This window comes from Octopus bimaculoides, chromosome 9 (genome assembly GCF_046866305.1).
Source record: "Octopus bimaculoides isolate indiv1 chromosome 9, ASM4686630v1, whole genome shotgun sequence".
NCBI lineage: Eukaryota > Metazoa > Mollusca > Cephalopoda > Octopoda > Octopodidae > Octopus > Octopus bimaculoides.
This window is the reverse complement of record NC_142936.1, coordinates 19,154,414-19,179,069: the sequence shown is the minus strand read 5'-3', so window position 1 is coordinate 19,179,069 and position 24,656 is coordinate 19,154,414. Positions and strand designations below refer to the sequence as shown.

General features: G+C 37.2%; 1 protein-coding gene across 2 annotated transcripts in view; it reads left to right on the top strand.

The window, feature by feature from the left end:
• LOC128248703 (tRNA dimethylallyltransferase-like) overlaps positions 1–24,656 on the top strand; it is a 285,316-nt gene that overhangs the window by 190,334 nt on the left and 70,326 nt on the right. For both annotated transcript variants that reach the window (XM_089357231.1, XM_089357232.1), the window contains exon 6: positions 13,896–14,038. In XM_089357231.1, coding sequence (XP_089213357.1) covers positions 13,896–14,038 — 143 coding nt within the window. The remainder of the gene's footprint in view (positions 1–13,895; positions 14,039–24,656) is intronic.

Below are 24,656 nucleotides of genomic sequence, written 5' to 3'. Positions count from 1 at the left end.
ACCATACAGCCATATCTATTCCTGTATATTTAGAAACTTCAAAGAAATATTATATAATAATGGTTGCTTTCTGCTAAATGTACTAAAAATTTAGTTAATGAGGCATGAAAAAAGCATCAGTTCTCTTATTATATCTGTAAACTTTAGAGGTGGCAAACGATGCCAGTATTTAGATGACTTACTCATTTTGCACAAACCATTCCTGAGTTAGCTAAGTGCTGTTAGAATTGAAACCATGAAACTGTTTCATACAAAAAGATTATGGACAACCAATGAGGAAACAGGATTTTAATGTTAAAAGCATCCAGATGTGGCTAGATCTTCATGCTAATATAAAAGAAAAACATCTCACATCATGTTCACACAGACAGGGTAAAGAAAAGAACCTTACTCCGCTTTGTCCCATAAACTATTTTTAGTTTTAGAAATAATAATAACAATCCTTTCTGCTAAAGGCATAAGGCTTGAAATTTGTTGGGAGGGGGATAGTCAATTACATTGACCCCCAGTGTTTCACTGGTACTTAATTTATTGACCCTGAAAGGATGAAAGGCAAAGTTGACCTCAGCAGAATTTGAACTCAGAATGTGCAGACAGACAAAATGCTGCTAAGCATTTTTACCTGGCATGCTAACAATTCTGCCAGCTCACTGCTTTAATAATAATAATAATAATAATAATAATAATAATAATAATAATAATAATAATAATAATAATAATAATAGTGATAATGATTTCAAATTTTTGCCACAAGGGCAGCAATTTTGGGGCAAGAGAAAGTAAACTACATCGACCCTAGTACTTGACTGGTACTTATTTTATTGACCCTGAAACAATGAAAGGCAAAGTCAGCCCCAGTAGAATAGCAACTCAGAATGTAAAGATGGATGAAATACTGCTAAGCATTTCGACCAGTGTGCTAATGATTCTGCCAGCTCACTGCCTTAATAATAATAATAATAATAATAATAATAATAATAATAGTAATGATAATCCTTTCTGCTATAAGCACAAGGCCGAGATCTTTGTAGGGAGGGGGACAATCAATCACATCAAGCCCAGTATTTGACTGGTACTTAATTTATCAACTCCAAAAGGATGACAGGCAAAGGCGACCACAGCGGAATTTGAACTCAGAACATAGTGACAGACAAAATACTGCTAAGCATTTCGCCCCACCCCACCCCACCAATTTCAGGTCTTGTGCCTGAAATTTGGTGGGAAAGGGCTTGTAGATTACTTCGACCCGATTGCTCAACTGATAGTTGCTTCATTGATCCTGAAAGTTTGGAAGGCAAAGTCAACGATGACAGAATTTGAAATCAGAACATAAAAATGGAAGAAAAACCTCTAAGCATTTTGTTCAATGTGCTAACAGCCTTGCCTCCTTGCAGCCTTTATGATAATAATAATAATAATTAATTCGTTTTATTGGCCACAAGGGCTAATATCAATTAAAAACATGTAAGGACAAAGACAGGACGAAGGTTACAAAAGGTTTTGTCCGAAAAGGTAGGAAAGTTCATCTAAACAGAGGAAGAAAACGGAGAAAGATATAACAAATAAATAGATAAATAAATATGAGGATGATATTGATAATACTATTGGTTTCTGGTTTAGACACAAGGCTAATAATTTTCAGGGAGATGAGAGTAGTTGATATCATCATCCCTCAGGGGATGAAAGGCAAAGCAGATTTAAACCCAGAATATAAAAAAAAAGGAGCTGGAAGGAATACTGAAACTCCTGCCGTTTGCATTTTCCATTGTAATTCTACAGTTTCTGTTCCTTTTGTAGAGAACATGCTAGAACAGGGATATTGAGACTTTGAACTGTTACAGAAGAGGGGGGTCTTTTTTTAATACTGAAAAAAATGTCACCTAACCAAAAAAGAAAAATATAAGCCTCTGAATCTGTATTCCCAAGAGTAAACCACATGAAATAAATAACCTGCTTTAGATAACACTAATTCCACTGATTTACCATAAGCTGAATCTGTATCAATTCCAAAGCTATCAGCAGAATCTTTATGCGGTGTGGTCTATGGGTAGGTGGGTGGGTGGTAGAAGATCATCTGGAAAATTAGTTTAAGATCACTTCAAGCTTTGGTTTGGTTTTTGTGTGGAACAGAGCGATTGTTGATTCTAAACATAGAGCTGCGAGAAAGGAAAAGAGTGTGAAGAGATGGGTTGTTTATTGACAGATTTCATTATATAATCTTTATCTGGCTTCTTATCTTCAATAGTTGACATACATCAAGGAAGCATAGGCGAAGACCATTTCCTGGCCTATATTTAGAAATGTTAGCTCTCTTCAGCATTAACCAGCTTTTCAAATATTAAAAGCTTAAGATGGTCTTTACATACATACACAGTTTTGTATTAACGGTAACAAACAGATAGTGTAATATTCTAATATGTGCATACACACACACACACACACACACACACAAATAATTAATATGCAGTAGTTAAGTAACAGGTATTTTACATAAAGTTTTGTTGATTTTAACTTCAGTTTCTGTCTACCCAATTCATTCACAAGGTTTTGGTCCAGCTCAGGGCTGGAGTAGAAGACATTTGCCAAGCTGCTACACCATAGGACTTGAACCCCTAACCATAAGCTTCTTAACCACACAGCCATACCAATTCCTATTATATCATGTGTATGTGTGTGCACCTGTGTGTGTATATATACTCTTTTACTTGTTTCAGTCATTTGACTGCAGCCATGCTGGAGCACCGCCTTTAGTCAAGCAAATCAACCCCGGGACTTATTCTTTGTAAGCCCAGTACTTATTCTATCGGTCTCTTTTGCCGAACCGCTAAGTAACAGGGGACATAAACACACCAGCATCGGTTGTCAAGCGATGTTGGGGAGACAAACACAGACACTCAAACACACACACACATATATATATACATATATACGACGGGCTTCTTACCACACAGCCATTCCTGCGCCTATATATATATATATATATATATATATATATATCTTTTCTGGTTCAGTCATTAGACTGCTGCCATGCTGGAGCTGTGCCTTGAAGAATTTGTTGTTGAATGAATTGACCCCAGTACTGGTTCTTTTTTTTTTTTTTTTTGAGCCTGATACTTAGTCTATCAGTTTCTTTTGCCAGTGATGTAAACACACCAACACCAGTTATCAAGTGGTGGAGGACAAACAACTATGGTGGCTCCATCTGCTAGAAATAGCAGCTAAAAATCCCTCGAATTAAACCATAACAATTTAATTAAAGAAAGGACAAATTGGGTAATTTGTAGTCTTAGAAACACACTTAAATGGATGAGGTGGCTATGATGCAGTTTAATGCTTTTGGTCAAACATCTACTGGGGCTGAACAATAACAACAACAATCATCATCACCCATATCAATGAAGCCAGTATGTATTCTTTATTAAATGACAGTATGTTTCATATATAAATAATAGTTTCTAACATGGGTACAAGGCCTAAAATTTGGATTTGCGGAATGGTTGATACTATCGAGCCTCTGTGCTCCATTGGTACTTTATTTTATTGACCCTGCAACTCTGAAAAGATAAAAGGTAAAGTTGATCTTAGCAGGATTTGAACTCAGAATGTAAAGCATTGGAGCAAATGCTACAAGGCATTCCTTCCAACACTCTAACAATTCTACCAAGGGAGGATGTAATTGTGTCCCTGATAATTGAGAAGTGTTCCAGCCATATCTATCCAGTCTGTCACTGTGATATAGTGTATGTGAGATTACATTATGTAATGAATCTTTTTTATCTTATCTTTTACTTGTTACAGTCATTAGACTGTGGCCATGCTGGAGCACTGCCTTGAAGAATTTTAATCGAACAAATCAACCCCAGTATTATATATATATATATATATATATATATATATATATATATATATATATTAAAGACTGGTACTCATTTTATCAATCACTTGTGCTGAACTGCAAAGCTATGGGAACATAAACATACCAACATAGTTATCAAGCAGTGGTGAAGGGTAGACCAAGTCACACACATGTATACACGCCCAATGAGCTTCTTTCAGTTTCCATCTACCAAATCCACTCATAAGACTTCGGTTGTCCTGAGTTTATAGTAGAAGACACTTGTCCAAGGTGCCTTGCAGTAGGATTGAACCCAAAACCATACGGGTGGGAAGCAAACTTCTTTCCACACAGCCAAACCTGCATTCCCTCAAAGACAATGTGAATTTGTGTTCCTGGTAGTTCTTCAATAATGCTCCTATAATGACTATCATGTCTTTCACTCTGGCATTGGATCACTGGGGTTACATCATATAATGTGCCCTTCCTTTTATTAAGACAGTAGATTTATAACTGTTATTTCTGGTAGACTCACTGATCATGTAGAGATCTTCCTTCATTAGCTCACAGCCTCCATGTGACTATGGTTGTTGTTTCTTCCCCATGTCAGCTCTAATAAAGCAGACTTAGGATCAAGGACTTCCAACCATGACTGTCCTGCATTTTCACAGGTATCTTGGAACACATTCAATGTATCCTATTTTGGAAGATACTAGATTGTGGTTTGATGGAGAGCTGGCTGCTATTTTTGGCACATCAAATGACTGCATAGAGACTATCCTTGTTGTTGTTTAGCTGCAGGTCAGGTTCAAGTGAGCAGGCCTATGATCAAAGGCATCCCAGCCATGACCATCCTGTCTTTTCCCCATATACAGAGAATCCAAGGTCATATCATACAGTCCTTTTTTAAGATGGTAGGATATGGTTTATGGGTGATGTGATTGCTGTTTCTAGCAGGTCAAATATCCAGGTATAGATTCCTTCATTGTCATACTTGCTTGTGGTGATGGTAGGGTGGGGTGTGATTCCTAATTTTGAATCATGTTCTGTTGAGAAAGTTTAAAGAACTATCTTTGAGTATGTGTGTGTTGTACTTTGTCACCATACTTAAGTCCTTAACAAGGTATCTAAGGATTGTTAGAGTTGTTGGTGGTGGTGGTGGCGGCGGTGGTGGCGGTGGTGGTGGCGGCGGTGGTGGCGACGGCAGTGGTGGTGGTGGTGGTTGGAAGAAGAGGTCGTTGTTGTTGTTCATCATATCAAAGTGGAATATGTACAGTTCATTGGCAGTTCATTTATTGTCACATGACTTCCTTCTTGACACAACAAGATTAGTGAAGAAGTTACTAGGAGATAAGTGTATTGATAAAGTAACATCTGATTTTTATGACTTGTTCTTGGAAGCATAGGTGGGTGGGCGGGGGAGATGGAGTGGGGGTGGAGTGGAGGAGCTGGTATAGCAGGATTGCAAACACTGAGGGTGGTGGTGGCAATGGTGATGAAGTGGAGGGGATCACAGTAGATACAGAGAGAAGGAGTGGTGGTTTCTTTCTAAATTGGATCTACACTCCAAGTAGGTTGTAAAATAAGTATATTTATGAATGTTTGGCTAGTTTACATGTACTCACTCACAAGACAGTAAATAACACTTCACGACAAGTGGGGGAGCCAATACAGATATAGCAGCCAAATTTCTCAAATCATGCATCCTAGAGTTTTGAATTAGGAAAGGACATATTTAGATAATGCAGTTCTACATGAAGGTGCATGACTCGGTGGTTAGAGTATTAGACTCACAATCATGGGGTAGTGAGTTCGATTCCCAGAACCGGGCTGTGTGTTGTGTTCTTAAGCAAGACACTTTACTTCACGTTGCTCCAGTTCACCCAGCTGTAGAGATGGGTTGTGATGTCACTGGTGCCATGCTGTATCAACCTTTGCCTTTCCCTTGGATAACATCAATGTCATGGAGAGAGGAAGCTGGTATGCAAGGGTGACTGCTGGTCTTCCATAAAAAACAACCTTGCCTAGATTTGTGCCTTGGAGGGGAACTTTCTAGGTGCATCCCATGGCCATTCATGACCAAAGAGGGTTTTTACACTAGTTCTACATATCCCTAATAAAGAGTATTTGATCATGGTAGAGATGTCTGGGATCTAGTCTTTCTCATTCGCAAAATGAGCCCCCCTTAATTTTGCTCAGATTGCTTTCAATTTTGGTGTATTGATGCAACTCTGAATTTCGATTACAATCAACCAATTACTTTATCTCGGAAATCAAAGAATCTGATGTTATTTGGCATTAAAGTTGGGAAATTTGGGTAACTTTAGCCAATCAACAGACAGCGTGGCATTAGCAGCTTGTTACCATGACAACCACACTGCATTGTGGTTCACTGTTGTCTGTGCTGCTGTTGTCTATGTTGCTGTTGTCTATGTTGATTTTTCACAATCAATTCTTCACACCATGAGATTCTTTTCACCCACGTGTTTTGTTTTAATTTTTCTGTGTTAGTATATTACATATTTTTCTGTGCTTCTGTGCGTTAGTATTTTTCGGTGTGTTAGTATTTCTTCATATTTTTTATTTCATATATTTTTGGGACTCATTGTCTCAGATAGCTGGATTTATGATTTCACTAGGTTAATTCTGTTCTTAAAATTTTAAATTAGGAGTATTTCTTAAACCGTTAGCTTCACATTTCAACAGCTTAACTGAAATTTAGCCCACATAACAGAAACTGAGGAGGGATATCATGGAACAGAGAAACTGGGGGTGATACAGATAATTTGACATTATTTTTGAATTCTGTTTGCAAAAAAATTTGAGGTAAATTCTTTTTTGACTAGTGTTATTCTTATCATAGCTTACAAACTCAAGCTTGACTACGTTACTCAACTTTGGAGTTTTGGAGACAGACACCCTCTTCACACACACATGAATGCATAAATGTACATATAAACTTATATATGAATACATACATCCTCATGCACTTATATATTAATGATGTACACAAATATATGACAGGTATGCATAATACTAAAATATGCATAAAGTAAACACATGCAGACAAATATATTCATATAACAAATTTAAAAAATAATAACGCCATACAATCAATGAAGAGACAAAAGAAACAGTAAAATGATACATGTTGATTTTATTAGGTATTTCTGTTCATTTAGAAACCTACAATGAACAGGTCAGACACTAAACTCTAAATTCCACAGGGTGCAACCTTAAAGTTGACACTGCTCTGCTAAATGCAGAAAATTTCTGTCTCACTATTGGCTAAAAATATACAGTTTTTTCGATATTTAAACCTCTGTAACTTTTTTTCTTCAATTTTTTCTCCACAACATCATACCTTTAAAGCAACAAGACTGGAAAGCTACATTATTATAGCTGATTTTCAGATATTTTACTGTCTTTTAAAAAAGCCTATTTTGTAAATGAAAAAAACTAGATTCGATGTCTTTGATCATGGGGCTTCTTGATCCTGGCTGACTTGGGGGTTAAAAACAACATTACTTCATAGACACTGCTAATGCAAGCAGTAAAGAGTTGAACACCACAAATTTCTATTCCCCTCATTATTAATATCAACATCATTTAACATCTGTTTTCCATGGTGGCATGGATTGGACAGATTGACAGGTGCTGGTAAGGCCAGAAGCCACACCAGATTCCATAGTCTGTTTTGGCTTGGTTTCTATAAATTGATGCCTTTCCTAATGCCAACCACTTTACAGAATGTGAATTGGGTGGGCACCATCACCAGTAATTTTTATGTCACACCAGCACCAGTGCTTTTTGTGTGGCTTATGACCAAGCAGGCTTCTGTATGGTTGCTTCGCTCGCCAGAAACAGCAACTGCTGTCTAAAAAAATAAAAAAGAGTAAAACCCATTGAATAATGTTGTTGTCCAACATGTGTATTTCTTTAGTTTGTTTTAACAAACATGGCTCCATCCTGAGGCCCTATACTAATCACTACACCCACAGAATGCCTGCCTTCTGGAATTCTCTCCTATCTTTCCTGCTGGTGTTGACACAAATGTTCACGAGGAACATTAATAACATAAATCAGACTAGTCTAAGAAGATTTTATAAAGGCCATAGGCACTGCTTTTTTTATCCAGGTTGTACAATTGTCAGTGAGGTGACTTTCTCAAGCATGGCAGAAAAGTAGAATATCACTGTAAACAATTGAAGCAGCAGGTGCTAGCCTGGGTGAAGCCAAATTGGAGACCAGCTACAGATGGAGGATATGGACCAACTTGAGAGATGCAAATCATTGCAGATCCAAATTTTCCTCAGATGCTACCAGAGAGCACTATATCCATATCTTTGAACAAGCCAATTTCATGGATACTGTCCTTTACAAAGAAGAGAGAGAGAGAGCTCTTTTAGCCCTGGAAAGTGAAAAAAAAAAAAAGAAAATTACTCTGTAAACATGGCTACCAATAACAGACCCTCTGTGTGGTCACTCAACTTGCTAGAAATAGCAACTAAATATCCATCAAACTATGCCATACTGTCTTAAATATAGAAAAGACACATTGTATATATAATGTAGTCTAACACTTCCCTAAAAAGATGGAATGGTCAAAGCTTGAATACATTTTATTGTAGATCTATACTGGATCACGTCTCTGACCTGGGGCTAAAGAACACCAGTGTGATAGTCTCTGTAGTAAACAAGAACTGACATTTCTGACACTGCATCCACGTGTGAGCTGTCTTTACAGGCTGAAAGCTTGCATTGTTGTGATGTCTCAAAACTCTCTTTCATCCTACAACCTGCCAGCATCTCAATTCAATTTTTGTATTGTTGTATAATACAAAGGATTATTACATCTTTTTGCTGGTGAGACTGACAAGCAGATGTCTACAACTTAGTGCAGACAACTATTACAAAGGACTTCATTTCAAAGGAACCAGATTTTTGCCATTTTTTTTTTCTTTGCTGTTTGCTTCATAGATTATATATCAATAAAAGATACACACATGCATACATGAATATGCATATGCACACACATATTTATAGGATAAAAATCAAATGGGATATGAAAGCAACAGAAAAGACAATAAAATAAATCTCTCATCAGCCATGGGGACTGGAATCAGTGTATTTTCAGCATATTTAAAATCAGAAAGCTTTAATTTCATGCTAGTACTCCACTGGATGTGCCAATGATTGTAAATATCACTGAAGTGGAGGACATTACAAAGAAAAAGAAAGAAAAAACAACTTAAAACAATGAAGATTATATCATACAAGAGTGACAGAGAATTATGGACACATTCGTGTAATACCGTTCAGCAAAAAAGACAGCAGTCTTTTGACAGGGCATGGAGAACAACAAACTCACCAAAAGGGTACAAGCACAAAGGAAAATAGAAATATGCCTGACATTGTAGTACCCATGAAATCATAGATGTGGCTGTTGCTGGTAGCATGATCTCTCAAATGCTGTGCCTCAGAGAGGCAATGATAAGTGACCGAGACCTTTGGCAATGCTGTGCTGAGAAGCCTTGTCAAATCAAGTGAATCGTAGTCATAGTCGTGGCTGTTGCCGGTGTCATGGAAATGGCACCCATTACACTTTTGGAGTGGTTGGTGTCAGGAAGGGTATCCAACTGTAGAAACTATGTCAAATCAGACTGGAACCTGGTGCAGCTCCCTGGCTCACCAGTTCCAGTCAAACCATCTAACCAATGCTAGCATGGAAAGTGAACATTAAATGATGATGATGATGATGATGATGATGATGATTGCTATACAAACATAAAGGAAGGCCCACAACACCTTGAGCAAATGCCCTATCTATTCTCAAATTGCCCATCTTCAAAATATTGGCCAACTTGAGGATATAGCAGGCCATTTACCCAAGTTGCAGTGTAGTGAGATATGAAATCTGAAATTCTGTGGTTGTGAAGTGGTCTTAACTACACAGCTATACCTTAACCTTTGGTTCTTTAGCGTCATATATATGGTTAAACCTCTTTGACATAATATATATATATATGGTTAAATCTGTTGATAAGTTATAATTATTCTCTTCCAGCTTTTTGTGGATTGCTCTTTTTATTTTTGGTTCTCTTATCAGTAGTGGTTTACCAGCTCAACTGTCATTAATTGTGCTTTTATCATTTTTGCTGTCATTATTGTTGTTTAGGGGTTCAACTTTAATCAACACTCCCTTTACTAACCCCTTTTTGCCAAAGAAACAGTTTTCAGTTCACACCATTGTAACTGACTCTGACTCTACTATAAATTGCTCTACTGTAACTGACTGCCATATGACTGGCCCTGCTTTGGCTAAAACACTTTCCACAACCAGTTCTGCTCTAACTCTACCATAACTAATTGTTCTATTACTGACTCTGTTATCAATTCTGCTATGACTCACATGTAAGTTATCCTGTTATAAGTGATTCTGCTATAACCAATTTTAATTTAAACCTCTATATTTTAATCATGTCATTAAAGTTTGATATAAGTAAAGGCATTTTTTTACAATTTTTTTTAAGAGCTGATCTCTAAATGCTGAGCAATACAACTTCTATATCTGCTTAATTTCAACAAATAGCTAAGTCATTGCCATGGTACTAGCAAGGGACGCAGTCAGATTATTAAAACTTCTTTTAAACGTGTGTGTGTGTGTGTGTGTGTGTAAGGATCTGTCTATGTACATAGACACCTCAAAAGTAAATAGATACCGTTATTTTTTTTAAAGATTTGTTGCTAGACACAAAATAATCTCATTTCGATGCATTTAAATACTTAATCTAGTAAATATGCCTTGTGCAGTTTTTAATTATTTAACTCATTTGGGCCTCCTACTAATGAGTGATGTCCACGCAGATAATGAGGTTTTTCTTTTACTTTTGAGATGTCAGTGTAAGCATTGACCCAGTTAATACCTTATGGTGTTGTGTGTGTGTGTGTGTGTGTGTGCACTTAGGGTACTTTTTCTATGTGCATGTACACAGTCCACTGAAATATTGTCTTGTGTGTCCCCTTCAGATGGTGTCTGTGTTTGTATGGGTGTGCGTGTTTGTGAAGATTTGTGGTTCTTCAGAGAAGATGGAGACATATGTATTATTCTGCTATGTGGAAATGGGAGAGAAAGAGTTAATGAACAAGGGAGAATTTGTGTGTGTGTGTGTGTGTGTGTGTGTATGTGTGTGTGTGTGTGTGTGTGTGAGAGAGAGAGAGAGAGAGAGAGAGAGAGAGAGAGAGAGAGAGAATGATAGAAAGAGATACATTATGTGAGTGCAAAGAGAGTGAAAGTGTTGGCTGTGTATGTGAACCTGTTTGGACAGGCAGTCAGTAATCATACTGACAGTGGTCAAACTCATGGATTCATTCATTTTTATGATCTTCCTTTTTCATAACATTTCTTCAACTGTAATTCCTGTAACTAAAGATATACAGAAAAATAAAACAGTGCAATTAACAACAACAACACTATTTACTACAAAGATGTTATCACTGTTTTATTATTATTATCATTATCATTATTATAATGATAATAATAATAATAATAATTGTTATTATTATTATTATTATTATTATTATTATTATTATTATTATTATTATTATTATTATTATTATTATTATTATTGAGTGATAGAGCAGAGCATGCAATCAAAGTGAAACTGGGGTAAAATATATGAAGCCTAGTATACCCATCATAATTACCCATCTGATAAGGGTACACAAGGCATATGCATCACAACTATATGTGCGAGACATGGTGAACTCTTATCAAGATAAATTACACATGACCTTGCAGGTGGGGGCCCAGTTAGAATTTTCTTCAGATCGAGTAGCCCATCCTGCTCAAAAGGTCCCTGAATAAAGGTTGTTTAAGGATGTTGAACGAAACACCTATGTTTCCAGAGGTGAATTATTCAAACCCCAAAGAATTCCTCTCAACACATCGCTATGATGCTCCCCCACTGCTTCTGCTCATAATCAGAGATGCACATATCGTCAGCCACCAAGGGACATGCTCAACTGGTTACGGTCAAACAACTGACAAGCAAATCTGTGGTATTAAGCAGAATATTTGCTGTAGCACATCTTTGATACCATGACAAAACAATGTACATAATAACACTTCCAATCAGTTAAGATGAGAAGCCATGAAAGCCCACTGCCTGTTACTGCATTAGCACAGATTTTATTATTATCATTATTGTTGTTGTTGTTGCTGTTGTTGTTGCTGTTGTTGTTGTTGTTGTTTAAGATATTACACACTATCCAATGCTATGATGTTGTTGATTGAAGATATTGTCTATTGGGGGTTTGTATTGTTTGTCAAGTCCCAACAAGGGTCTCAGACAGACAGTACTTTATGCAACATGTGTGCAGTTCCAAGTAATGCCGATTTTTGAAAGTCACCTAGATTATAGGGTATTTCTAAAGTTTCTAGATGGTTCTTCAGGTTGGGTGGTAGTGAACCCAATGCTCCAATGACAATAGGGATCACCTTTATGTTTGACTCTCGTAGCTGCTACACCTTGGTGATCTCAATTCTCAGGTCTCCATATTTATCAATCGTTTCTCTTTCTTTCATGATAGTATGTTGATCTCCTGGCACTGCCACATTGAGTATTAGGCACTCCTGTTTGTCTCTCCTAAAGGTTACTATATCTGGCCTTCAGTGCTCTAACACTTTGTCTGGAAGTCAAAGTCCCTGAGGATTTTTGCCTTCCCCTTTTCATCCATTACCTTCTCTAGTGTATGTTGGTACCAAGCACCCGTTACCTCATATCCATACTTTTGGCATAGCAGCCAGTGGAGGTTTTGCACTACCTTGTTGTGTCTGCACTTGTACTCTTTCTGTGCAAGACTTTCACAAACACTAACAATGTGAGTCATGCTTTCAACCCTCTTCCCACACATTCTGCAGAAGTCCATTGCACTTATGTAGTATATACCCTTTTTCACTGAATTGGTATTCAATGCCTGATCCTGGGCAATGATGATTAGGCTTTCAAGGTATCCTCCATGAGCCACCTCCATCATGCCTCCTGGTCTTTTAAGTTGTTAGTTTCACGGTGGAATTGGCCATGTAATTCTATGTGGATAGAGTTTCTTCTCTCTCATTGTCTATTCATGATCAGAATTCATTAGCACTCTCAAGTCCATTTTTGGTAAATCCTTCTGCATTAGCAGCATAGTGGGTCTTGTTTGCTGTTTACCAAATATTCTGCCATGTTTCTTCTTTCACTGTTGATGTACTCCCATATTATTATTATTATTATTATTATTATTATTATTATTATTATTATTATTATTATTATTATAATTATTATTATTATTATTATTATTATTATTATTATTATAATAATTATTATTATTATTATTATTATTATTATTATTATTAAGGCGGTGAATTGGCAGAATTACAAGCACACCAGTTGAAATGCTTTGTGGCATTTCATCTGTCTTTATGTTCTATGTTCAAATTCTGCCAAGATTGACTTTGTCTTTCATCCTTTCAGGGTTGATAAAATAAGTACTAGTTGAGTACTAGGGTTGATGTAATCAACTTACCCCACTCACCAAAATTCAGACCTTGTTTGTGCCTATGGCAGAAAGGATTATTATTATTATCATCATTATTATTTATTATTATTATTATTATTATTATTATTATTATTATTAAAAAAAAAGAAAAAAAAAAGGTAATGTAAAAGGAGAAAGGGCTCTATACCCCTTTCTTATTTTTTCTGACCAGGCTCCCGTGGTTTTATGGGTTTTTCCACGTGTAACCTTTCCTTTTTCGAAGCGCCTCCCCCTTTGGGAGTTCTATTTATTTATTTATCTATTTATTTATTATATCTTTCTCCGTTTTCTTCCTCCGTTTAGATGAACTTTCCTACCTTTTCGGACAAAACCTTTTGTAACCTTCGTCCTGTCTTTGTCCTTACATGTTTTTAATTGATATTAGCCCTTGTGGCCAATAAAACGAATTAATTATCATTATTATTATTATTATTATTTTAATGAGACAAAAAAAAAAACATCTCATTTTTTCGAACAGGGCCTTGGAAATCTATGACAAACATGGAATTCCCAAGAGTGAAATCCTGAAAGAACAACACAAGCCAGTTGGGTTAGATGCAATCAGTGGCCCACTTCGTTATCCGAAGAGCTGTATATTTTGGATCCAGTGTGATCAAGAAGGTATTATATTTTATTACAGAGCAAATAGCCATGCTTCCATACAGTTGTTATAGTTGATTTACCACCGAAACAAGTATCCATTTTCACATGCTCCCTCTTCTGTTACTTATTTATCTTTTTTTCTCTGGTTTTGGTTTGCTTAAGCTGTTATTTGTTAACCTATTATGCAATGAGCCATGACAAAAGGGGCTGTCATTTAACAAAGATGATTTACATTTGGAGTAAGGCCATAAACTTTGCAGGCATGGCTGTGTGGTTGAAAAGTTTACTTTGCAGACATGTGGTTTCAAGTTCAGTCCCATTACATAGCAAGCTGGGAATAGCCAACCAATGCCTTTTGAGTGCATTTGATTGTCAGAAACAATAGTAATTCCATTGTGTGTGTGTGTAAATGTGTATGAATGTCAATATCTTGCTTGTTTCCAGTTGAGTGACATTACGACTCATTGCTCTACTCTCTTTTACTCTTTTACTTGTTTCAGTCATTTGACTGCGGCCATGCTGGAGCACTGCCTTTAGTCGAGCAAATCAACCCCAGGACTTATTCTTTTTCAGCCTAGTACTTATTCTATCGGTCTCTTTTGCTGAACCGCTAAGTTACAGGGACATAAACACACCAGCATCACTTGTCAAGCGATGTTGGGGGGACAAACACAGACACACAAACATATACATGCACATGCATATATACACATATATACGACAGGCTTCTTTCAGTCTCCGTCTACCAAATCCACTCACAAGGCTTTGGTTGGCTCGAGGCTATAGTAGAAGACACTTGCCCAAGGTACCACGCAGTGGGACTGAACCCGGAACCATGTGTTTGGTAAGCAAGCTACTTACCACATAGCCACTCTGTACTTTTTTTCCATTTACATTGTTCTCAGCTTTTTCAAACCTGTTGAATATACACCCCCCCCCCTTTAACTTGAAAAGCAAGTTAGTGTTGGTGACAGAAAGAGCATCTGGGGCTGTATAAATCTTACTTCAAAATCAATTCCCATCCAAGCTAATGCTAGCATGGAAAAAAATAGATATTAAATGAACAGTTTACTTCCTCCCCAAAATCCACAAACCTAACAACCCTGGCCACCCCACCGTCTCCGCTTGCAACTGCCCCACTCATCTCCAGATATCTTGACTGTATCCTTGCCCCCCCCCACTAGTGGCTCCCCTCTCCTCTCACATCCATGACACCAGCCATGTGCTTCATTTGTTCAGCTCTTTCTTCTTACCTCTTGGCCCCTCTAAACTTCTCGTCACTCTTGACAGCCAGAGCCTTTACACAGTGATCCCTCACCACAAGGGGCTGTGTGCACTCCAACATTTCCTTGACCTTCGACCCAACCCCCAACCTAACACATCCACACTCATTCAACTGCTTCTCATTCGAGGGTGATTTTTACCCCCTCCCTTCATTGTCACTCCTCCCTTGTAACCCTACCCCTACACAATCCAACCCCACCTTCCCTATCCATCCAATCCCACCCCATCACCCACTCCCACATACCCCACTCCCGCCTCCCCCACATCCCAACGCCACCACACACGACCACACCACATCCCATCACACCACTATGCACTCTAATAGCACTGACCACTTCCCAGCACCCACATCATCATCCACACATGCACACATCAAGGTCACCAGCCATCTTCCACACACACATACATGCTCTCTTATACACACAAGCGTGCACCTTCGTTTTGGGATAACTACTACTTTATTATCTCCCTTTCTTTCTAGCTCTCCTGTGTGACCCCTCTGTCTGGCATTTGCCATGATAGATTGCTAGCCACTACACATTCTTTATTTTCTCTCCCTGTTTCTTTCTGTATTCCTTTCTGTGGAAGAGCGTAGGCTCGAAATGTTAAAGACTTTTTCACTTCCCTAGCGAGCATTAAACTAGTACATCTGTTTGTTGTCGACACCACCTGTCTTCATCTTTTGTTTTTTTTTTTTTGTAAATTCTCCCTATATATATATATATATATATATATATATATATATATATATATGTGTGTGTGTGTGGTGTGTGTGTTTGTGTGTGTGTCTGTGTTTGTCCCCCACTACTGCTTGACAACTGGTGGTGGTGTGTTTACATCTCTGTAACTTAACAGTTTGGCAAAAGAGACCAATAGAATAAATACTAGGCTTCAAAAAGTAAGATTTGTTTGGCTAAGACCGTTCAAGGCAGTGCTCCAGCATGGCTGCAGCCAAATCACTGAAACAAGTAAAAAGTTTTAAAAAGAAGGTAATCCCTTGAATTTTGAGAGGAGCAAACCACCCATGAGATGGGAATGGTGTGCAAAAGTAGTTATTATATTCCTCCTAAACAAAATTTCTCTTGGAGGTCCTACTTTTGAAAGAATAGTAATACTTGCATTCGTAGAACAAGTGGGTTTAATACATATTAATGGAGATTGTAAACTGACCAGTAAGTTGCTCTCTAATTGCTCAAATTACAGCAACAAACCAACTTCACTGTTCTCAGCTTGCACCAAAATAACAGTTTGAACAAAAGCTATGACTAGCATTAATCGAAATATTAAGGGTAATGGACAAGTTGTAGTATCAATAAAGTCAGCAGTTTGTGACAGGTGATAGTTTAGAAGCCAGGGCCCACAGCTGCTGAAAGAATAAACCTGTTGGAAAAAAAACCTTCTGTCTCACTGTTAATTTCATGTGACAGTGGTAGCTTTCTGTGATTCTGTTCCTCCTGTTTCTCTAATAGTTACCTGTTTCTCTCAATAAGTCATTATGCACTCCACCTCACACTTCCAATACCCTAACCCTTTCCCTCTTAACTTATCGCTCCATTCTTATTCTCTTTGAAAGTTACTTTGTCTCATTTAATCTGTCAAGGTGACCCTACTTTCTCCCATTTTTATTTCTCAACCTTTGCATTAAGCTCTGCCTTGGCTTTGTATCCCATATCCTCAGCTCTCCATTTTTATTCTTATTCTAACTAAAAAAAGAAACTTATAATTTCAAATCATTCTTTTCTTGTTGATTCACACGACAGAATTTTCCTTAAAACCTTTGCTGGTTCTTGTGACTCATATAATGCTACAAAGTGGTTCATACCAAACAATAAAACATAAATTAAATTGTTTCACATCAACCCCACCACAATGAATACTTTTGGTGAAAAGCATTTGTATCACCACAACTCAGTGGAGGCGCAATGGCCCAGTGGTTAGGGCAGCGGACTCGCAGTCATAGGATCGCGGTTTCGATTCCCAGACCGGGCGTTGTGAGTGTTTATTGAGCGAAAACACCTAAAGCTCCACGAGGTTCCAGCAGGGGATGGTTGCGAACCCTGCTGTACTCTTTCGCCACAACTTTCTCTCACTCTTTCTTCCTGTTTCTGTTGTGCCTGTAATTCAAAGGGTCTGCCTTGTCACACTGTGTCATGCTGAATATCCCCAAGAACTACGTTAAGGGTACACTTGTCCGTGGAGTGCTCAGCCACTCGCACGTTAATTTCACGAGCAGGCTGTTCCGTTGATCGGATCAACTGGAACCCTTGACGTCGTAAGCGACGGAGTGCCAACAACAACACCACAACTCATTTTCTGCTTTTATAAATCTGAGGACATATTTATCCACTATAAGCTTATAGTATGTTTGAAAAATTACAGAATTAATTCAACCTCCACCTCATTCCACCCCAGTTCTTGAGCGATTCAATAAAAATTCTCTGGAAAAAGACAATTGCAGAAACTACAAGGTAATAAATAAGGTTTGTTTGGATAAGGATGGTTTCTACTCTCTGCTCTTGTAGCTTGTTGAGCATTGAGCAAGTTAGGGATTATCTAGATAGCTCATGAAAACAATTTAAATCTTGCATTATGTGTTGAGATCAACAGAAGAGCTGAGGGAGAGACTTCAATGGAAAAGTAAATGTAAATGTATAGGGTTCATCAAGGTTCTTTTCTAGTTATAATACTTGAGGAGTTCAGAACTCTTTTACTTGTTTCAGTCATTTGACTGTGGCCATACTGGAGCACCACCTTTAGTCGAGCAAATCGACCCCGGGACTTACACTTTGTAAGCCTACTACTTATTCTATCAGTCTCTTTTGCCAAACTGCTAAGTGACAGGGGCATTAAACACACCAGCATTGGTTGTCAAGCAATGCTAGGGGGACAAACACAGACACACAAACATACACACACACACACATATATATATACATATATACGACGGGCTTCTTTCAGTTTCCGTCTACCAAATCCACTCACAAGGCTTTGGTCGGCCCGAGACTATAGTAGAAGACACTTGCCCAAGATGCCATGCAGTGGGACTGAACCCAGAACCATGTGGTTGGTAAGCAAGCTACTTACCACACAGCCACTCCTGCGCCTATATTCTAGGGAACAATTTTCTGTTGATTATCTGGTTATCATATAAGAATTTGTTACAGAGTTGCAGAACTTCAGAGTAAGCTGCACATTTGGAAATTTGGTAAAAAATCAAAAAAAGCTAAAGATCAACATAGTATATACTGGAATAGTTATTAGTAACAAGGAGTGAGTGCTTGCAGAAAACTTGTCTGCATGGTTCAGCAAACATCTATTTAGAAAATTTCTCAATTCAAAGTAAAGGACAGACATAAACAGCATAAAAGGACTTTTATAAGAGAAGGGGCAAAAATGGGCTTCTCATCCTAAACCACACTTACATCATCAATACTGCGTAACAAAAATAATTTTCTTGCAGAGGCACAAAACCAACAATTTTGAGGAAAGAGAACAATTATAGCATCGCTGTGTAGTTGAGATGTTTATTTTCAAATCACATGGCTTCAGGCTCAGTGACATTTTGTGGCACCTTGAGCAAGTGTTTTCTACAATAGCCCCAGACCAACCAAAGTCTTGTGAGTGGATTTAGTAGATGAGCACTAAAAGAAACCTGTCATATATTCTTAGATACTGTTAAGCAGTATACCACTGGTTATGACATATAACTGGTGAGAATGTTACTGTCGATTTTGTGCCAACTATTGTACTTGGCAAAATTATATCTATATGTAATCGACTTGTTCCCCTTCCCCAAAATTGCGGACCCTGTACCAAAATTTGAAATCAATGTTTGTGTGTGTGTTGGTGCTGCTTTGTCTTGCCATTGCATGCTTGTTGTCATTCATTTCCAAACTTCTGCAAGAACATGTCTGGCCATGGAGAAATATTACTGTGCTTGGAAACAAGTGAGGTTTGGTGACAGGAAGATCATTCAGCTGTAGAAAATTTGCTTCAGTAAATTCTGTCCAACTTGTGCAAGTATGGAAAAATAGATGGTAAAACAATGATGATATACTTTTGTTTTTTCTACTAAAAAATGATATACTTTATTTTATTGACCATGGAGTGGTGAAATGCAAATTTTAGCATGCAGGATTTGAACTTAACACATATAATTATATGCTGCAATACATTTGTCATTCAACCAATTCTGGCAGTACAATGTCTTTGAGACAGCAGGTATTATTAACATGTTTGTATGGAAAATAGTAAGTCATAGTTCATAGATAGGTGTTGTATTGAATATCTATCTCAACATTTAAATGTTATTGCAACATTGAAATTTAAACTGCAATAACTATAACAGTAAGTGACAAGAAACAATTACAGATCCATATATGAGTGTTTATTCAGTAATGGAAACAACTGTTACGTGTGTGTGTGTGTGTTGATGTTACATTTTAGGTAAAGTTTTAGATAAAAACAATTGAACATTAAAATGAAGAATTACTCCATATATTGCAGATCAGTTCTAAGATGTAGCTCAAAAGAGTCGCAGAGATAACTGAAGGCATAGAAATGGATGATTTATGATATTGAATATGTGAGATAGATTTTTAAAGGACATGGTTCCAAGAGGAGGAGGAGGAGGAAGTCTCTGGTAGCATAAAGGCAGGATGAAATATGTGCAGATTCTAATATTATATGATTACAGCAGCTGAATAGTGCTAGTGTTAGTAGAGTTATAGGGGGATGAGTGTTAGAAAGATGAGATGCAGGGAATGCTTGACAGGGACAGATTGGGTGCAAGGGCAGGATTTGATGAGTGTTTATACATAATCATGTTTTTAGGGCCTCACTTTCAAAAAAATGGATGGGTCTTCTTGAGTATAGTGAATAGCCAATCATCTCAGTCTTTTGTCTTCTCCTCCATCAGGCTCAACCTCTTGAGATCATCATTCATAACTTCATCCCATGTCTTCCTGGATTTTCAAAATCCAAAATTAGTCATCAGCACTTCTTTATACAGTTGTTCTCATCCATATACATCACATGACCATAACAGAGCAATCTTCTTTCTTATACACTGCATCTGATTATTTTTTATGTCCAATTTTTCTCGAGATACATGTGCACTTTGTCAAACATGCACATTGATGTTGCATATTCAATGGAAGATACTAGATTCATTTTTTTTTAGACTTTGCATATCCTCAGCATTCAGGTTCCAGATTACCATGTTGTATTGCTGTTTGTACACAAGCATCATACAATCTGCCTTCCAATTTGAGAAAGAGAGAGAGAGAGAGACCTTTTGTTATTAACAGAGGTAATAGTTCCCTGAATTTTCTTCATCCTGTTCTTATTCTAGCAAATATATTTTCAGAACATCCTCTTCTAATACTAATTAGGTCACCTAAGTAACAAAATCTATCTTCTACCTCTTGGGAACCTCCTGTTTCCTATATGTTCTAAGTATTTATTGCTCTTGTGCATCTGCCATATTCAAAATCTACTTTCTCTGTTAACCTTCCTCTGGTTCTGATGCGCTTCTTGTGTGTCTCTGGCTTACATTGAATACACCACATGGAATCTCTACCTTCTCTTTTCCTGAAGGGCCTTTTTCCTGAAGGAAGTACAATCCTGTGTGTGTGTGTATGTGTGTAGTCATTCATGCTTATATGGATTAATATGTATATATATATATATTTACATATGAATGTATGTATGTAAATATGTTTTATATATATATATATATATATATATATATATATATATATATATATATATATATATATATATATATATATATATATATGTATGTATATGTGTGTGTGTATGCATGTATGTGTGTGTATATATATATATATATATATATATGTATGTATATGTGTGTGTGTATGCATGTATGTGTGTGTATATATATATATATATATATATATATATATATGTGTGTGTGTGTGTATATACATATCTATATGTGTACATATATATTACAATGTGTATTAATGTGTAGGTGTATAGTGTTTGTATGTTTACGTACATACACATATACCTATCATGTTACCTGCCTTGGTAAGCAACCATTTTTATGTAACACAGAAGTGATAAATTTCTCCAAATGTCTCACATAATTATTCATGTCTTTGTTTAAAAATTTTTCTCAATAAAATATGATTTTAACAGGAAGAGGAAAGGGAGTAAGCAATGGAACCTCGTGTCTTATATTATGTTGTGGTTAATAGTAACAGCTGTATGTTATGTCTTTCTTACATTACAATGTTTGAATCATGTTAAACAATAGCCCTCTGGTTTGGAGAAAGAAAAAAATATTATTATGAATATTTGGTCTCTTAGAATCTTTTGTCTGTAGATTAGTGATGTTGGTGCTGAGTTGAACAACTTTGTGTTTGGGAGCCAACCAAGGAAACCTCTAAGCAGCCACTCAGTATACTAGAAATAGTAGCTAAATAATTCTTCGCTCTCTGCTGTTTTACAAAGAAGGAAGGATGGCATTAGATAATTTAATGTGATGTGATGGCCACGGCTTGAATGTCTTTGAATGAAATACATCAGCTTGATCGGAGTTGACTTGGGACTAAAGAAAATCTTTAGATTTGTTGGTTGTCTGTCTATCCATCGTTCTTCAAAGAAGAGGTGATACATGAATAGTAGCCTCATTTGACAACTGGTCTAAAAGAGAGGCTCCAGCTGACCAGTGAAAGTAGCAGTAGGTGTTTGTCTACTTACTTTTGAAAGTTTATGTTCCTATAACTGAGGTGGTCCCAATTATAACTTCCAGAAGTTTATTCCATATGCTGGCAGCTGAGTGCAGAAAACTCCTATCCAAGATATGAATTTTGGCATTGGGTATTGGGAGTGTATATGTATGCGCCAGCATGAAAGTACTACTCCTTGTACAGCATTGTATGTCATACTGCAGTGGTAGCATGCTCTGACTATTGATGGGCTCTAGCAATCTCTTCTGATGTAGGCTCATGGGAAGTTCTTAGGCAGCCTCTCTGCTATTAACTGTAGAGATCTTGATAGCTTTCTTTCAGATGCTATCCAATTGTCTGAGTATGCAAAGATAAACACATGTATTTCACAATGCATTGATTTTACACTTTATTGATAGCTGCCTCCTTGTGTAGATATGATGGAGACAGGAGTTAAATGCTTCCCACCACTTGACTTCTGTTGTATTTAGAATCTCAAAATGTTTTTCTTAGAGAGAGTTTACAATGTTTGATGCATTTCTTTTTCTTGGTAATAAATTTGATGGCACAAATGTCACCTTCCAGTCATCTTGGTTAATTAGTTCAGTGAGTAACAGCCTTACTCATTGTGTGTTCTGAATTCAGCTACTTACAGCTGACAGCACCCAGTAAGAGTGGATTATAGACTAGGTTTTTATCAGTAAGAAGTTAACTAAGCAACAGGGTTTCAGAGGTGTCATCAATGATTGCAGGACTCTTTGGCAGTGGTCCTTAACAAACTGAGGTTCTAGCATCATAAGTTCTACAGACTACTGCACAGTGAAAGCAAAATGATGCTGCACTAGAATATACTATTTTACACCAGACTCCTTGCTTGCTTTTTATCTGTTGTTGTGGTTACTTACAGGCTAATCAGTAGCTCTTGATGAACATTATAGCAGTTATTTGCTCAGACTTTCATTCTTACAATGTCTCTGTGTTAGCTCACTTCAATAAGACCACTTTCTGTTGCTGATCTTATTGATGCGAAGCATTGGTTCATTGGCTTAAAGGTACAGATCATGTTCACAGGTTTTGACAAGACTATTCATGAAAACAGAACAGATGTAGTTCAAGTTTAGAATGTTCTAGAGCTGATGTTCTTGGTTGTTGTTTTTTGTTTGTTTTTTTTTGTTTTTTTTTTCTGGTCTGGCTTGTGACCAAGTTCTTTGTTGGCTTTCTGAGATCTACAGGGCTGATGTCAGTAACATTCCTGTTGAGCACTTACCAAGTTAGTGGCTATAGGAAAAAATATGCAAGGATGCATTTTCAGAGGAACAATGTTCTACATACGTAGGCTTAACTGTAATCTCATGGGAAGCTACTGATCCAAAAGGTGAGTCACAGTTGGAACCACTCATAGATGGGCAGTTTTAATATAAAATTCAGGTGCCAAAACATGGTTCAAAGCATGGATGGCACTGAAGGCAACAACACTGCTTTCACTAAATTTCTAAGTCAAGAACTCATTAGTATAAAGTAAGGGAGTAGGTTGATATTGCGCTGGTTTTGTGAGAGTCATACTGGTGGTCATTAAAGAGAATGAGAGATTCAAAATGAAAGTGAAAGTTGTTAATTGTTGTCTCTGTCATCTTTGTTGGGATATTTGAAGTGAGTTGACTGAGTTAGAAGGAGTTACTCTTCTAGAAAAAGAACACACCTTACTATGTTTTCAAAAATCAGTGTATATCCTTGTGGAGAGATTGAAGTTTGGTAAGGATAAGGATTAGGTCTGAAACATTGTTTGAGGTTAATAGAATAAATATTGTCAAGTTTAGTGGCTTTGTTGGTTTGAAAGAAACAAAGGTATTTTCACACTTGATTTGTATGTATGCGCAGTGGAAGGATTTGTGTTGGGGAATAAGAGGTTGTGTAGTTTGTGTGTTAGAAGAGGTGGTACATGGGATGTAGGTTGGAATAGAGTCAACAGATGTTAAAGAAGTTGGGGGAAGAATTGTCCTCTGAATTTAGTTTTTAATATCAAGGAAAATTTAGGGGGTGTTGGTGTGTCATATGGTTGTAATAACTGTAAATGCTTGCAACTGTGCTCTCTCTGTCACGAGTATTTGGCTTGGGGACTAGTTCAAAAACTTACAACAGAATGAACACATCTGAAGGTAACTATGGACCTGGTGGTGTTGTTATACTGAACTGCAAAATGTGTATCCCTTTCAATTTCATCTTGGTACAAAGATCATTGTGCCAAGGTCTATCAAATGCTCCTTTGATACTCAAGCCACATATACTCCTTGAAATATGTGCAGGATATTGTTGTTTGTCTGAAAAAGGATAGGGAGAAGTTGTATGGTGTCATGATTTTGACAGAAACCAACATGAGTTGTTTCTGCAGCAGATAACTTTCCAGTTGTTTATGAAGCAACACTGCTACTATTATTTCACTGGCAAAATTGAATAATAATACAAACAGGCCAATTGATATTTTAACTGATCGGTGCTTGATGGATCATCTTTAATATATCTCAGAGATAAGGCAGCAAGCTGGCAGAATTGTTAGCATGCTGGGCAAAATGCTAAGTGGCATTTTGTCTGTCTCTACATTCTGAGTTCAAATTCCACTGAGGTTGACTTTGCCTTTCATCCTTTCACCCCGA